The sequence below is a fragment of the Phascolarctos cinereus genome, unplaced genomic scaffold (assembly GCF_003287225.1).
Source record: "Phascolarctos cinereus isolate Bilbo 61053 unplaced genomic scaffold, phaCin_HiC Scaffold_5;HRSCAF=322, whole genome shotgun sequence".
Lineage (NCBI taxonomy): Eukaryota > Metazoa > Chordata > Mammalia > Diprotodontia > Phascolarctidae > Phascolarctos > Phascolarctos cinereus.
The window spans coordinates 426049914-426064974 of NW_027555958.1; the positions used below are offsets into that span (position 1 = coordinate 426049914).

General features: G+C 41.6%; 1 protein-coding gene across 4 annotated transcripts in view; it reads right to left on the reverse strand.

The window, feature by feature from the left end:
• The window catches only part of HSD17B7 (hydroxysteroid 17-beta dehydrogenase 7), a 29075-nt gene extending 16868 nt beyond the window's left edge, over positions 1 to 12207 (reverse strand). Inside the window, exons 1-3 of one of the 4 annotated variants that reach the window (XM_020988604.2) lie at positions 12043 to 12207; positions 10996 to 11117; positions 3394 to 3597 (exon numbers count right to left, since the gene is read on the reverse strand). In XM_020988604.2, coding sequence (XP_020844263.1) covers positions 3394 to 3597; positions 10996 to 11117; positions 12043 to 12147 — 431 coding nt within the window. In that variant the 5' untranslated portion in view covers positions 12148 to 12207. Of the gene's footprint in view, positions 1 to 3393; positions 3598 to 10995; positions 11118 to 11974 lie in introns of all 4 variants that reach the window. The other 3 variants (XM_020988605.2, XM_020988606.2, XM_020988607.2) reach the window with 3 other exon arrangements.
• Positions 12208 to 15061: the final 2854 nt, after the last annotated feature.

The following is a 15061-nucleotide window of genomic DNA, read 5'->3' on the forward strand; positions in this document are numbered from 1 at the left end:
TAATTTGTATAGTTAACTATTTGTATATAATTCCCAATTGCTTTCCAAAATGGCCGGACCCATTCGCAGGTACACCAAGTGTTATCAACGTGTGCTTTCCCAGAGTCCTTCTAATATTGATAATTTTCCTTTTCTGTCATCTTTGACAACTTGGTGGGTGTGACATAGGATCTTACAATTGCTCTAATCTGTATTTTTTGAATTAGTGATTTTGAGAATTTCTTCATATGGCTACAGATAACCTGATCTCTTCCTTTGAACACTGCCTATTCATATTCCTATAAATTTGAATCATCCCTTATATGTTGTAGAAATGAATATTTATTAGAGAAATTTGATGCAGATTTTTCCCTCCAATGTCACTTTTCTTTATTGGAGTTGTTTGTACAAAAATGTTTTAATTTTATGTCATCAAAGTTATCCATTTTAACTTCTATGATCCTCTCTATTTCAGGTTTGGTCAAGAATTTTTCTTCTATCCATAGAACTAATGGGTAATATTTTCCCCATGTTTCTCTGACTTGCTTATGATCTAACCTTTTATATGTAGGTCAGATCTTAATTTGGAGCTTATCTAAGGGTAAGATGTGAGGTGCTGGTCTAAATCTAATTTCTTCTATACTGCTATCTAATTTTCCCAGCAGTTTTTGACCAATAGTGAGTCGTCATCCCAGCAGCTAGGGTCTTTGGGTTTCTCCAACACTAGGCTGAGATACATTTGTTTTGTTATGTTGCGTATGAAATCTGTTTTATTGGTCAATTGCTCTATTTTGTAAACAGTACCAAATCATTTTGAGAATTACTGCTTTGTAATAGTTTAAGACCTAGCACTGGCCAGGCCCCCTTGATTCCCATTTCTTTTAATTATTTCTCTCGAAATTCTTGACCTTTTTTGCCTCCATATGATTTCATCATTATTTTTTCTAATTTATAAAACAAAACCTTAGTAATTTGGTATGGCACTAAACAACTAAATTAATTTAGGTAGCATCATTTTTATGTTGACTCATCCTATGAGGAATTAATATTTTTCCAATTATTAAGACCTGTAAACAATAGTTTGTAGTTGCATTTATGTAGTTCTTATGTGTAACCTGGCAGGTAGACACCCATGAATTTCATACATTACATAGCTATTTTAAATGGAATTTCTTGATCTCTTTCTTCTGGGTTTTACTGGTATTAGATAGGAAAGCTGATGACCTGCATTAATTTATTTTACGCCCTGCAACTTTGCTGCAGTTACTGTTTCAATTAAGTTTTTAGTTCTGTCTTTAGCGTTCTTTAAACCTAACATCATATCATCTGCAAAAAAGTTCTAATTTTGCTTCTTCTTTAACCATACTTAATGCTCTCAGTTTCTTTCTCTCATCTTCATTCCATAGCCAGCATTTCCAATACTATAAAAATAGGAGAGCTGACAATGGACATCCTCACTTCATCGAATGTTATTGGAAAGGACTATGGTTTATCTTGATTACACGCATTGGCAGCTCTTGGTTTTAGATATATATCATTTATCTCTGGGCTATTTCACACCATCACCAATGCCCTTTATGGTGAAAGGAATCACAAAAATTATTTGGAAACCCAAAATACAGGATAGGGAAACATCAATAATGTAATATGGCCTGTAACAACAAAAGTTAGGGTGAAGGAAAGAAAGTGAAATTTGTCCCTTCTGAACTCACACATCTAAAAAAGGGGAAACAGAAATAGTTCTAATGATATAGGGAAATAAATGTCAGGCCTTGTAGACGAGGGAAGCAAACTGGCATTTAAAACAGATGCTGGCACAACAAAATAGCCCCTGCTATTTCTTTCATGTTCTCCCTTTAGCTTATATGCACAAGATTCAGGATGGCACAGTGGGGAGAAGGCCAGCCTCCCCATCAGGAAGCCAGGGGGTTCCTGTCCACCTCTGACCCACACTGGCAAGACACTCATCCTCTCAGTGCCCCAGGAAGCACTCTAAGGCAGGAAGCTGCAGGGCACTTGCTGACCTGCACTGGTAAACGGAGTCTCTTAATTGGCAAGTCCCTACAAAAATAAAATCATGAGTCCAGTTCATCTTATCTGCACAGGGAGAAAAAAAAAAGGCTGCATGTTAAATTTCTCACATTGGACTAATTTTAGAAAGGTTGGTGCATTACGGTTCTGAGAAACAAGTTAAAACTTAGCACTGGGAAGACATAGGATTGAAGGAAAAGAACACTAGCTGTGAAGTCAGATACTTGGGTTCTAACTGAAATTCTGTCACCAGTTTTGTGCCATCTCAAGTTTACTTAACTTCTCTGTGCCTCACTATCCCATCTACTTCACAAGGTGGCTACAAAGAGTTAAAAAGAAGTGGAAATGGACATAAAGGTGCTCAGAAAAATTTAATATCTTATGCAAATAGAATATACAATTACAGACAACGATGCATCCATTTGCAAATTATCAAGAAGAGTGCAGTAATTTTTCACCAAGGTTCAGAGGCAGCACATGTTACAAATTAGGAATGAGATACTAAGACACTAAGGGGGAAACAGTGTCTCGGGCAGATGAATGCTCATCAGCAGACTTCAGGAGGAAGGACAATGGTTAGAGCCAAGAGATGTGACACCTCCTGGCTGTTTGACTCTGGTCAAAGCCATTTAAACCTCACTTTGCTCATGCAGAAAATGAATAACGATATTAGGCTTGCTGTGAGAAAAGCACCTTTTAAACCTCACAGCACTAAAAAAATGTGACATATCTGATCTGGCTAACTTTTTATATCTGATCTGGCTAACTTCGTCCTCCTAGAAGATCCCTTTAGTCCTGGGACTCACACCTTGGAAACAGCCTCAGTTCCCTGGGACCCTCCTTCTAATTGGAGGGCTCCTCCCAGAATCTCCATGTAACAAGGGTGCCCAGGTCAGCCATCTCTTCATTTCCCACCAGGCTGTTCTCTGAACTTCTCCACCATGCCCTTACATTAGGTACCTTCCTTTCCTCTCTCACCTTTTCAATGCCAGGCATGGCATCTAGGAGTCAAAGTAGATAGAGCACTGGCCCTGCAGTCAGGAAGACATGAGTTCAAAACCTGTCTCAGACAATTACTAGCCAGGTAACCCTAGGCAAATCACTTCACTTGTTTGCCTCAGTTTCCTCATCTGTAAAATGGGGATGATAACAATAGCACCTACCTCCCAGGGCTGATATGAGAATCAAATGAGATAATAATTATAAAGTAGTACTTAGCACAGTGCCTGGCACATAGGAACTGCTACATAAATGCTAGTTGTTGTTGCTGTTATTGATATTATTAAATGCTTACTGACTGACTCGACCTGGCTGACAACCCTTCTTTTTAAAAAGCAGACCACCCCATCACCTCAGAAGAGAGAACCAACTACTAAGACATACCTTTGTTTGAGTTCTCTTGAGGCCTGAAATACAGATTGCAGGTTACTAACATCTATCTGTAGGAGTGTGATCTCTGCTCTGGGGTGAGAAGACAGCAGAGCTACTCGGGCAGCTTCAGCCTTTCCCAGGTTCCTGCACGCTAAACACAGATGAAGTCCATCGTCTTCAGAGAGCAGCCTTTCACAGAGGGCCAAGCCAATGCCACTGAAATGACAATTCAGGGAGACGACATCATGGCACCAGGACCAAGCTCCACGCCAACCAGATCTGAAATCCCGTTTCACAACACAGACGCTGCCCGCTTTGGCTCAGGAGACCCACCTCTCAGGAGGAAGCAAGTGGAAAAGCCGTCAAAGATCTTCTTAAAAATTTCAGTCATGTCAACAAGTACCTATTAAGCACCTACTATGTTCTGGGTGCTGGGCTAAGTGTTTGGGATGTAAAGAAAGCAAAAATCAATCTGCTCAACAGTCCTCTACAAGCTGAATGGCTTCATAGGTGGACAATAACCACCAGAGAGCCCTCAGAACTTAGATTTTGTTTATCTTGTCCTTAGCTCCAACTCTTCTCAAGGTCTAATGATGAGGAATCAATAACAGCATGCTAGTCATTGTTCCACATAGAGATCTTTCACCTTCCTCAGTATACAGAAACAGCTGGCCTGAATCGACTGTGGGATGTTTTCATTTCTGCCATGGTCAAACCAATGCGATCAAAATGCCAGATGTCCTCCAAGAATGTCTCCCTATACTGAGGGCCGTGAGAGACAATGAAAAGCTCCTGGAGGTCGGGGGAGGAGGGGCACAGATCAGGTGCCCCCGATCAGGTTCGACCTCCTATCTGAGATCATTCCTGATGCCCCGTTGTTAGGGATCTCCAGCTTTTCAAACTACTTTGTACTGTGTGTATGAACTCTGCATGAGGGCAGGAACTACTTCTCTTTGCCCTCATCACCTAGCAAGGCACTTTGCACACAGAAGATGCCTAAGCAGCAACTAACTTGAAATGAAAAGTATTCTGGCCTGTGTCAAGAAGGAAGAAGACATCACACCAATGAAAAAATGAAACCACGAGGACCACTGGACTTGGAGATATGAAATCAGATCCCCAGACCTGTCTTAATTTATTATGTGCTAAAGAGCTCAACATTCCTGCAAGTACATAAGCTACTCTGAGTAGCCGGGACCTGCCTATCCTGTAGGACTGTGGAAAGGAGCTTTCCCATGGGAAACTTTACTGCCTTTAGGCAGACAATGAACACATTTGTGTAATCTGGCGTAAAAAGTTATAAATTGCTCAGCTATATTCAACTCAAATGAAAAGTCTGACTACGGTAACAGTTAACGTATCTGTAGGCTGGCTTCCCATGTGGCTGCAAGTCAGCAAGAGCAATGGTTTGGCCAAGCAAGAAAACGCAGAGTTCTGAATCAATTATTCAACAGAGCTAAGAAAGAAACTTGAAGGTTTTCTAAAAAGGAGGAAGCTGGATGCTGTGGGTAGGGGGTGGGGGTGGGGAGAGGCAGCTATTTCTAATTCAAGGAATAATGTTGTTGGTCCACAGGTGCTGTCAGTTGACCACCTGGTAAGGGTGAGAGGAAGAAGAGATGAGTGGAGGAGGTTACTTGGACCTTGCTGAGACTTTAGAGCAGTGGTCTCAAACTCAGATAGAAGCATGGGCCCCTAATCCATACATAAGGTTCCTTGTGGGCTGCACATTGACTTAGTTTTAAATTGTAATGTTTTCTATATTTTATTGCATTTTTACGTTGTTGAATATTCCCCAATGACATTTTAATCTGGTTCAGGCCGCACTCAGGAGTGCTCTGGGCCACATGTGGAAGCCAGTTTGACGTCTCTGCTTTAGAGTCTTATTTATTAAGCCCATCACACAACAGAGAATTTTGTCTTCGATAAGCAAATATTTAAGCCATAACAGAGAACATCCCAAGACTTGTCAAATCAAATGATTCCTACTCACTTTTGGTGGTCCTCACAGGCATAAAGATGCTCAAAAAAGAAACTTTGAAAGCACTGCTAAGGATTACAAAGTCCTGAGCAAGAAACTGACATCCTTAGGGGACTAGGTGGGGTTTTTTTGTTGTTGTTGTTGTTTTGTTTTGTTTTGTTTTTTTATCACAGCTGTCTGTTAAATGCAAGGATTCTGAAGAGAAAAATTAGGTTTGGGAAGTGAAGTTGGCTAAGAAAATGGTGGCACAGAATTTGGATTTCTGGACCATAAGATAAAAGGGACATGCTTCTAGCAAGAGAAAGAGTGTATCTAAAAATATCTAGATGTATTATTGCAAATCTAATCAAGAGGGCTTTAAACTAGAAAAGGAAAAGGAATCGGAGGAATATTGCCCATGTATATCCATCAAAATAGACTCAAATGTCTGACATGGGACATTCTGGCAAAGGATCGCCCATCATGGCACGCTCACATAAAAGAAAGTGTGTGTGCTATGGAAACAGAACTGCAGTAGCTCAAAAGAAATTTGAGATACACAAATTTAGAGACATCTCTACTCCAAATGTTCATGTGGACTATTTGTGCCCAACCTGAGCTAATACTGGTCTGATCAGCCACAGTCAGACACACTAGACCTTGAATCCAACACAGTGATGTCATTTTGGTCCTCTTCGAGAATGAAGGACAACAACTGATTGAGCTAGAATACAGAAAGATTAGAGGCTGAGAAACCCAGAAGTTCACAGGAGACAAAATCCGAGAAGTATACTCATGTCCTCTGACATCTATACAAAAATATACAAAGTATGGAAAACAAGCAAGATGAATAGAAATCTGAATCAGCTGAAAGTGAGGTGATCAAGCTCTGGTATCTGTACTGTTTCCTACATTTTGCAGCAAAGGCTATTCAAAATGAGTGACTTTTGCACGTAATAAGTGAGTGTACACAACAGGAAAAGAAAAAGAGCCCAAATGCTAAACTAAAGTATCCAAATGATTGAAGGATATCCTCTACAGCCAAATGAGGCCTCTCAAGGGGGCTGAGAACGGGGGATGCTGCATGTTTGGGGCTCTGCAGCTAGCCTCCAATAGCTCTCAGGCTACTACGTATAATATCAAGTTATGAGGTAAGAGAGGGGAAAGGAGAAAGAGGGCGACAATGAAGAAAGCTCCCTAACTAGTTCTTGTTACACAAGCAAAGTTCTATTTCCAACATGTCAGTGAGATTCCACCAGTTTTTCCCAATTATCAGGGACTCTTGGACAGTGACTAGCAGGAAAGCATGATATTATCTCTCCCCTGTACTCCTAGGGCTCTGCTTTGGCAACTCTGAGCATTAGAACTGATTAAATAGACAGCGAAAGAAAAGGAAATTGGGGAGAGAGTTCAACTCACCCATCTGAGCAACTGGCTGTAAACTGACTAGGCCCAGTCTAATAGAGATAGAGGCCTGTTCTCATGATCTTGGCTAGACTCTGAAAATCACTTCTACATAAATTTCCCAGAATATAGGGGCTCATCACCACAAATAATCATTATTTCAGAAAGGCCTCCAAAGCAAAAAAAAAAAAAAAAGGAAGAAGGAGGAGGAGGACATCATTAAGTTTGTTCACGGCCTGGATTTTGGACAGCTTTCCTGTGCTGGTCTCCAGATTCTAAAGCATGCCATACATGAGGTCAACAGGTAAACACACATTTACGGTTTTCACTGACTACTTCATCTCACAGTGTGCTGGACCTACAAGATGAGACAGCAACTACTGAATAGATCTTACAAGATCCTAATGCAAAGAGGAAAAACTGACTTAAGAGGTATCACTTATAGTTAGGAAAATAAGACTCATTACTGGAATATTGCTTTGGAAAGTAATGGGAAGAAGAAGTAGTATCAGGGTAACATTGTATATTAACAAACCATTGGCATTTCAGTAATTTCAGGAACCTGGAAGGGAGAGTGAGGGTAGAACACAATGGAGATCCTTTGGGTCAGTATCAATGAAGGCAGAAACAGAAGCAACATTGCTCCTGGAATACAAGACAGAACATCTGGGCTGAAAGAGGAAGTAGATCAAAAGGGTGGCATTAAGGCATGACATGAATTACATGGACAACTACTAAAACTAGATCTCTCAGCCAAATAATCTGCTGGCTTCATTTAATAATTTCATTCTTATGAAGGTACCCATAAGGTGAAATCTCTTCTGAATATCCTGACCAACAAGGTTACTAGGGTGGAAATGATGGAAACCTTCAGGAAAGTGGCTGCCTCCATTTCTTAGAAGAGGAGAAAAGGAAAGTCAGAAACAGTCAGACATATATCCTGTATTTATTTAAAAAGAACACAGTTCAAATGATTCAAAGAAGGGATGGGTAGGATGGATCCCCAGGGCATACAGGGAGTAACGGGAAGTCGTCATGAATGTAATCCTCAAGATACAAAGGAAAACTATTCTAATGATGAAAAAGGAGAAAGGTCCAAAGACACCAATGTGGATATGCAAGAGACTCACGAGCTGATACATCTTTAAAAGACAAAGAGAGGAGCAACGTTAGATAACACAGGATGAATCTTAGAGCATGGCAAATGGTTATATAAGAAGTGTCGGCACTACTAAGGCTCATTTATGTCCTAAGGATGGCAAAGAAAGCAAAGGATTTGTCCTGAACACACACACACCCTTACTCCTCACCAAAAAGTGTTTTCAGCTACACTGGGGAAAAGAGAGATAGCAAAGAAGAAACAGGCTTCCTAGTTAGGGCAGATGGGACAATGATAACTGATGAAACTAGAGCTGTTCTTACATTCAGCTTCTGTTTTCTCTACCAAGGATAAGGAGTTTTGATTCTTTGGGAAGGACAAAATACAGCTAACTGGGAGTAGGTACTCAAGACCAGTAAGGAGACAATAAGAAAGCTGCAAGCTCTCCTGACAAGTTCAAGTCATTAGGCCCAGATAAAGTGAAAAACTGGCCAATGTAATTATCATCAGCTATTGCCAGTCATCTCTAAAAGTTTGTGGAGAACAGGAAACATATTGCAAAACTGAAGGTCAAATGACTTGACTCTGGAAAGGAATAGAGTCCACAAACTTCAATTCTTGACAAAATTCTGGAATATATGATTAAAGAGACAGTGAACGTACTAAAAAAGGAACCAGAGATCACAGAGACAGTAGGACTTCATAATAGTCCTGAATATGACATGACACTGTATTCCATCAGACTTTTTCAATGTTGATTAGTCTAGTAGAAGTTTTTTCATTTCTTCTTTATCATAAGCAAGAGCTCTATGGGAGGGGAAGAGGTAACAATACATTACGAAATGTAGGTATGTAAAAACAAAAGATAGAAATAAAAAAAATTTAATTCCCTTTTTTTGAGTTACTAAACTGGTAAGTTGGGGAATGCTATAGATACTGTTTACCTGGATTTTTTAATTTTCTTTAATTGAGTTTACTGATACCTGTTTGTACATCTTGGTCATTTCTTTATATATCATATATACTGCCTTCTCCCATCCCCAATACTCACTGAATCCTTCCTTGTAACAAAGAAAAAGAAAGTACAAAGGAAAAATAGCAGATACAAGGAAAGCAGATCTATATGCAACTTTGTAGTTTATATAGATAAGTAAGGCAATTCTGAGGAAGTCATATATCATATTGTAGCATATTTAGGATTCTGTATTGGTCGAATTGTGAGACTCCCAAAGTGGTCATTGATTGTTTGATCACAGCTTGAAAGGTGGAAATAACCCCAGCACCACCCACACCATCTCTTGCATGTATCCCTTCCTCTCCACTCACAGGGGCATCGTCTGATTTCATCACCTCTTTCAAGGCCTATTGAAATAGCTTCCTCTTAAGTTCTCCTTGACTCAAGTACCTCCCTTCTCCAATCCACGATTTTTCTTAAGTACAGGTCAATAAAGCTGAGTGGCTCACTACTGCCTCTAGGACTAAATACAGACTGCTTTGCTTGGTACTTCTGTTTTTTCACCCTCTTGTTCCTTCCTACCTTTCCAGCCTTCTAACACATTACTCCTTTCCTTGAACTGCTCGACTCATTGCTCTACACAAACAAAACTGTATCTCCCACCTACACGCCTCGCACTGGTTATCACTCCACTCCTTCATGAAATGCATTTCCTCCTCACCTGGGCCTCTTGTAATCCTTCGCTTCAAGGTGCAGCTCAAACACCACCTTCCACTCAAGGCCTTTCTTAGTCCACTAGGGGCTGGGGAGGTCAGTACGCTGAGCCTGGAGTCAGAAAGATCTGAGTTCAAACTCAGACTCAGATGCTTACTAGCTATGACCCCGGGCAAGTTACTCCATCTGTTTGCCTCAGTTCCCTCATGTTTAAAATGGAATAATAGCAGCACCTACCTGCCAGGGTTGTTGTAAGGATCAAATTAGATATTTGTAAAGCACTTAGTACAGTACCCAGCACACAGTAAGAACTATATAAATGTTGGCTATTATTATTATTAAATACAAACTCATGTTCTCTCTAACATTAGGATGGATGCTCTTTGAGAACTGAGACTGTTTCTCCTTTTTCTTCAAAAGATGTGGCAGCTTTAGGGTGTGCGGAGGGGCAGAGCATCCTGGAATAAGGATTTGCTAGTTCCATGGCACACGGTCTTCCTATAGTTTTACATTTAGTCTTGGGCGCTCTTGATGCATCAGAGTATCCAGAGGAAAGCAACCCAAATTATGAATGGCCTTGAGCACATAAAGACCAAATGAAGAAACTGGGAAAGTCGTAATCTAGAGAAAACTTAGAGGATTATGTAATCATTGTCTTCCCATACTTAAAGGGTCATCATGTGGAACAGGTCTTAAACCTCAGAGGGCAGAACCAGGACTAATGAGTGGAAGTTGTAAAGAGGGAAACTGAGGCTTGAGGTCAGTAAAAACTTTTTTCCCATTTAGGAGATGGGCAGCCTTGAAGGTAACAGGGCTTTATTGGAGGGCTTCACACAAAGCTGGGATTCTTTTTCAGATGTGGGTTGGACTTGATGACCCTTCCAATTCTGAAATCCTGAGAAAGAGGGACGTGGATGTCGCCTCAATATAAGGATGAACAACCCACTAACAAATGAAGTGGTGCACAATCAGAGTGGCTGTTTTAGAATTCAGTGAGATTCTCATCACTGGACGTCTTCAAGATGGTAACTTATAAGGGATATCAGACAGTAGTTATGTTTGGGAAGAGGTTAGTATAGATGACCTCTAAGATACTTTGCAATTTTCCATTCCTACAAAATCTGAACTTGCATAATAAACAAATACAAGTTGAAGAAAACTTGGTGTAGTTTTAGAGATTTTTTTTTAAAGAAAATAGGAGTTTAAGAGAGAAGAAGAAACAATTACAAAGAAAAACCAGAGAAGAAGAGGTAGTTGTAAGAGTGGAACAGAGGTCAATAGGGAAAAGATGGATAGAAAGAGCTAAATAGCAACAGCGATCATCTAACACAAAAAGCACCCTGGTCAATCAATCAAAAAATATTTGTAAGAGCACTGCTACTTCGGCATGCCTATGATTGCAGCCCATGTGGCCTGAACCCAAAGGAACATCAGCTAACAACTATTTCTGCATTCAGCAACTGCTAACATTTTAGTTTCTCTTACCATTTCCAAATTGTGGGCCCTTTTTGTACCCTTTCCAAAAGACTTTGGAACTTTCTGGAACTTTGGAACTTCCCAATAGCTGTCTGCTCTTCAGGGAACACTCCATACCTTCGGTAAACTGGCTGCAGGAATAATATGAAGGAGAAACAGGGGCAGAGGATGTGTAATAACTGCTTTCAAGTCCTCAAAAGTCTGATTGAAAGATTAAATGTTTGGCTCTAGAAGGCAGAACGTGTAGGACAGAAGGCAGATGAGGAAGAATGTTAAACCCTGGCAGAGAAGTGAAGAACTAAATATGCAGAATGAGACACACATTTTTGTACGTAGCCAAGATGGGAATTTGTTTTTGCTTGACTATTAACGTTAAGAACAGCTAAAAAAAAATTTAAAAAAAAAACAAAACAGCTAGCAATTGCAGATCGAAAGCATGCAAAGCACTTTACACTTTATCTCAGTTGAGCTTCACAACCACCTGGGAGGTAGGTGCTTTTTTAGCTCATTTTACAAATAAGGAAACTGAGGCAGACACAAGCGTCACAGAGCTGTCTGAGACAGGATTTGAAATCAGACCCCCAAGGCCAGCACTATTCATTCTATCCACCAATACTTCAATTCAATAAACTTGTATCAAGTGCCTACCGTTTTCTCTTTTAATCAAGTGAGATAATGCACGCAAACGGCTTTGCAAGTTATGCTAACTATTGTGATTTTTTTTTTTGGTGGGGAGACGGGAGGGAGAAAAACTAAACGCATGTTACTGAAAAAATGTCAGTTTTTAAAGTTTTTTTTTTTAAAACAACTGGAGCTGTCCAGAAATGGAAGGGCTGTTTTCCTTTTGGAGGTCGTGGGTCTCCCCATCGCAAGCCTGGATGGAGGAGGGGGCGGGCGGTGCCGGAGGGTAATGGCCTGAATGACCTTTGAACTCTTCTGATCTAGTTCCCCCCTCCCATTTTCTTCCCCCCTGAACCTGAACCCCCACCTCCTCTCTGGATCCCAGACGTGATGCCTCTGGCTGGCTCCTTCCTGTGGGGAGGGAAACGCGCTCACCTGCTGGCCCCGGTGACCACCACCACCTTCTTCATTGCCCTGAACATTTAAAGACACTTGACAGCAGTCAGGATATGGAGCATTTGATACGGTACGATAGCACATGCACCTGAAAACCTTCTGATAACTCTGGCCCCGCCTACTAGCTCAGCCACCAATCCCACCTCGTTTAGGACCTCTTCTCTCTGCCTCATCACGCGCCCTCATTTTCTAACTGTCCAATGCTGATTCAGTTTGGAGTCTCCCTTCCCCGCCCCGCTTGCAGCCTCGCTGTCATTTAGACCAATCGCAATCCAGCATTCCGTCCAGATGTAGCGCTCATTGGCTAAGCGAAGGTGGGACGAGAGGCGGGCTCAAATGGGCGCAGCCACTCCCGCTGCCCGGATGCACCCCAATTTGATCCAGCTGGAGTCTCAGCATCCGGAACGTCATTGCGCCTGCTCCAGCCCAGGGATGCTATTTGGTTGGGCAGAATGACGTCAGAAGAGAGGTGTGGCGGGGCGCTGGAAGGCGAGGTATTGTTTTTTTCTGTCTTTTCAGTGGTGTCTCCCTCCACGTGACCGCATTTGACAGAGATGCTGGAGTGGTTTGCCATTTTCTTCTCCAGCTCATTTTACTGATGAGGAACTGCGGCAAACAGGGTTTGACTTGCCCAGGGTCACACAGCTAGCATCTAAGGCCTGATTTGCCCTCATGAAGAGCCCAGTGTTCTAGCTACTGCGCCACCTAGCTGCTCGAGGCCAAAGAAGCAGGTCCGCTGCGCGAGGGACGATGGGCGCGGCTTAAGATGACGTTTCGGCGGAGGGGGGGGCCGAGTGACTTCCCGGGAGAGGCGCACCCAGCTGGCCACCTGTAGGCTTTCACATGGTGTTTTGCCCTAAGACTTGTCTCTTCTTTTTTTTATTTTGATTTTTTAAGATTTAAATCTTACTTTTCCCCATTAATAAGCATTTATTTTCTCTCCTCATTTCAAAAAGTGAAAAACAAAACCCTTATAACAAATAGTCAGCCAGGGGGTGCAGTGGCTAGGTCCTGAAGTCAGAAAGACCTGAGTTCAAATTCAACTTCAGACATTTACTAGCTGTGTGACCCTGGGCAAGTCACTTAACCAATGCCTCCGTTTTCTCATCTGTAAAATGGGGGTAATAATATCACCCACCTCCCAGGGTTGTTGTGAGGATCAAATGAAATATTTGTAAAAAGCACTTAGCATAGTGCTTGGCCTATAGTTACGCCCTATATAAATGTTAGCTTTTTTTTTTAATGTGCTTATGAGGAGGATGGGATCTAGACCCTCCAAAAGGAAAAACCCAGGACTTTCCCACATAGCCAAATCTCTTGGTGTTCACCTGAGGCCATAATCCCATCAACTGGCCTTTCACTGTGGCAACACGCAGTCTCTCAATTCTCTGTTACCCTTAACCTAGCCTAGCCCTCCATTGTTTTACCTGTGTCCCCTTGCCACTTCCGCCCTTAATCCTAGCTAGGCTGCATTCTCCCTAGGCCAAGTGGTGCAGGTCCCTGGCATTCTGTTACCTCACTATAAACTACTTGGCCACTCCTAGATCCCTCCTACAGTCTTTCTGTATATAAGGTCCATCTTGTCTCCGTTAAGATACTAGGATTCTTATAATCTAGCCACTGCTCAGATTTTTATAATCTAGGCAATAGCTTACAGATGTTCAGACTCCTTAAGAGTCTGCCCAATATAATGGATGTTTTAATAAACCTTGTGTTTGGCTGAAAGAAAGCTTGGGTCGAATTCTTTTAGATAGGACCCACATATTCTGATTTTGGGGTCCCAGCACCCCTAAACTCCTAAACCTCAACACATAACCTGGCAAAACAAATTCCCACATCAGCCATGTCCAAACATATATGAGACCTCTAGGACTTGCAATGGATAGATTGCTGAACCTGGAATCAAGAAGATCTGAGTTCAAGCCCTGTTTTCAGACACTGCCTGACTCTTGGCAAATCACTTAAGCCATCTGCCTCAGTTTCCTCAATTGCAAAATAAGGATAACAATAGTACCTGCATCACAAGATTTTTGTTGAGAATCAAGAGATTTGCAAACCTTAAAGGCATTCCGCTCGAGTCCATCCTCTGACAGGAGATGAGAAACATGCTTCATAATGGGTCCCCTTATCATTGCATTAATCGCCATTTTTAAGTCTTTCAAAGTTAATAATCCTGATGATGTTATTGTATAAATTGTTCTGCTCGGTTCACTCTGGCTCAGTTCATCTAAGTCTTCCCAATTTCATTATTTCTTACAACTCGATGACATTCCATTCAAGTGCTATAGTTTGTTCAGTCTTTCTCTCATCCAGATATTTGGTCCATACTTCCACATTCTTGTTGTTGTTGTTGTTGTTCAGCCATGTCTCACTCATCATGACCCCATTTGGAGTTTTCTTGGCAAAGATATTGGAGTGGTTTGCCATTTCCTTCTCCAGCTCATTTTACAGATGAGGAAACTGAAGCAGATAAGGTTAAGTGACTTGCCCAGGGTCACACAGCCAGTAAGTGTCTGAGGCTGGATTTGGCTTCAAGTCTTCCTGACTCCAGGCCCAGTGCTATATTCATTGTGCCATCTAGCTACCTTTCCCCATTCTTACAACATACTCAAATCCGGTAATACAACTTGCCAAGAAAGTAAAACAATCTTGGAAATCTAAGAAAAGTACATAAGTAAAACAGTATTCCATTAGTGCATTGTCCTGGTCTCAACTCCCCAACCCCCAAACTAGAGTATTGTGTTTGGCTCTGAATACCATTTTTTCATGATATTCTCCATCATTCCCAAGGAACCCCTTTTCATCCTGCAAGGTCATCGGTTTAGCCATCATCCATATCTTCTGTCCCTGGGGCCCCTTCTTCCTTCTGATTGAAGGGTAGAGATGGAGGGTAAACAACATAAAGCTCCTCCCAAAACCTCCAATTCAGAAGGGCTCCTAAGCCAGTCATCTCTTTGTTTTCCATCTGGCTGGACTCTTCTGGACTTCTCCATCACAG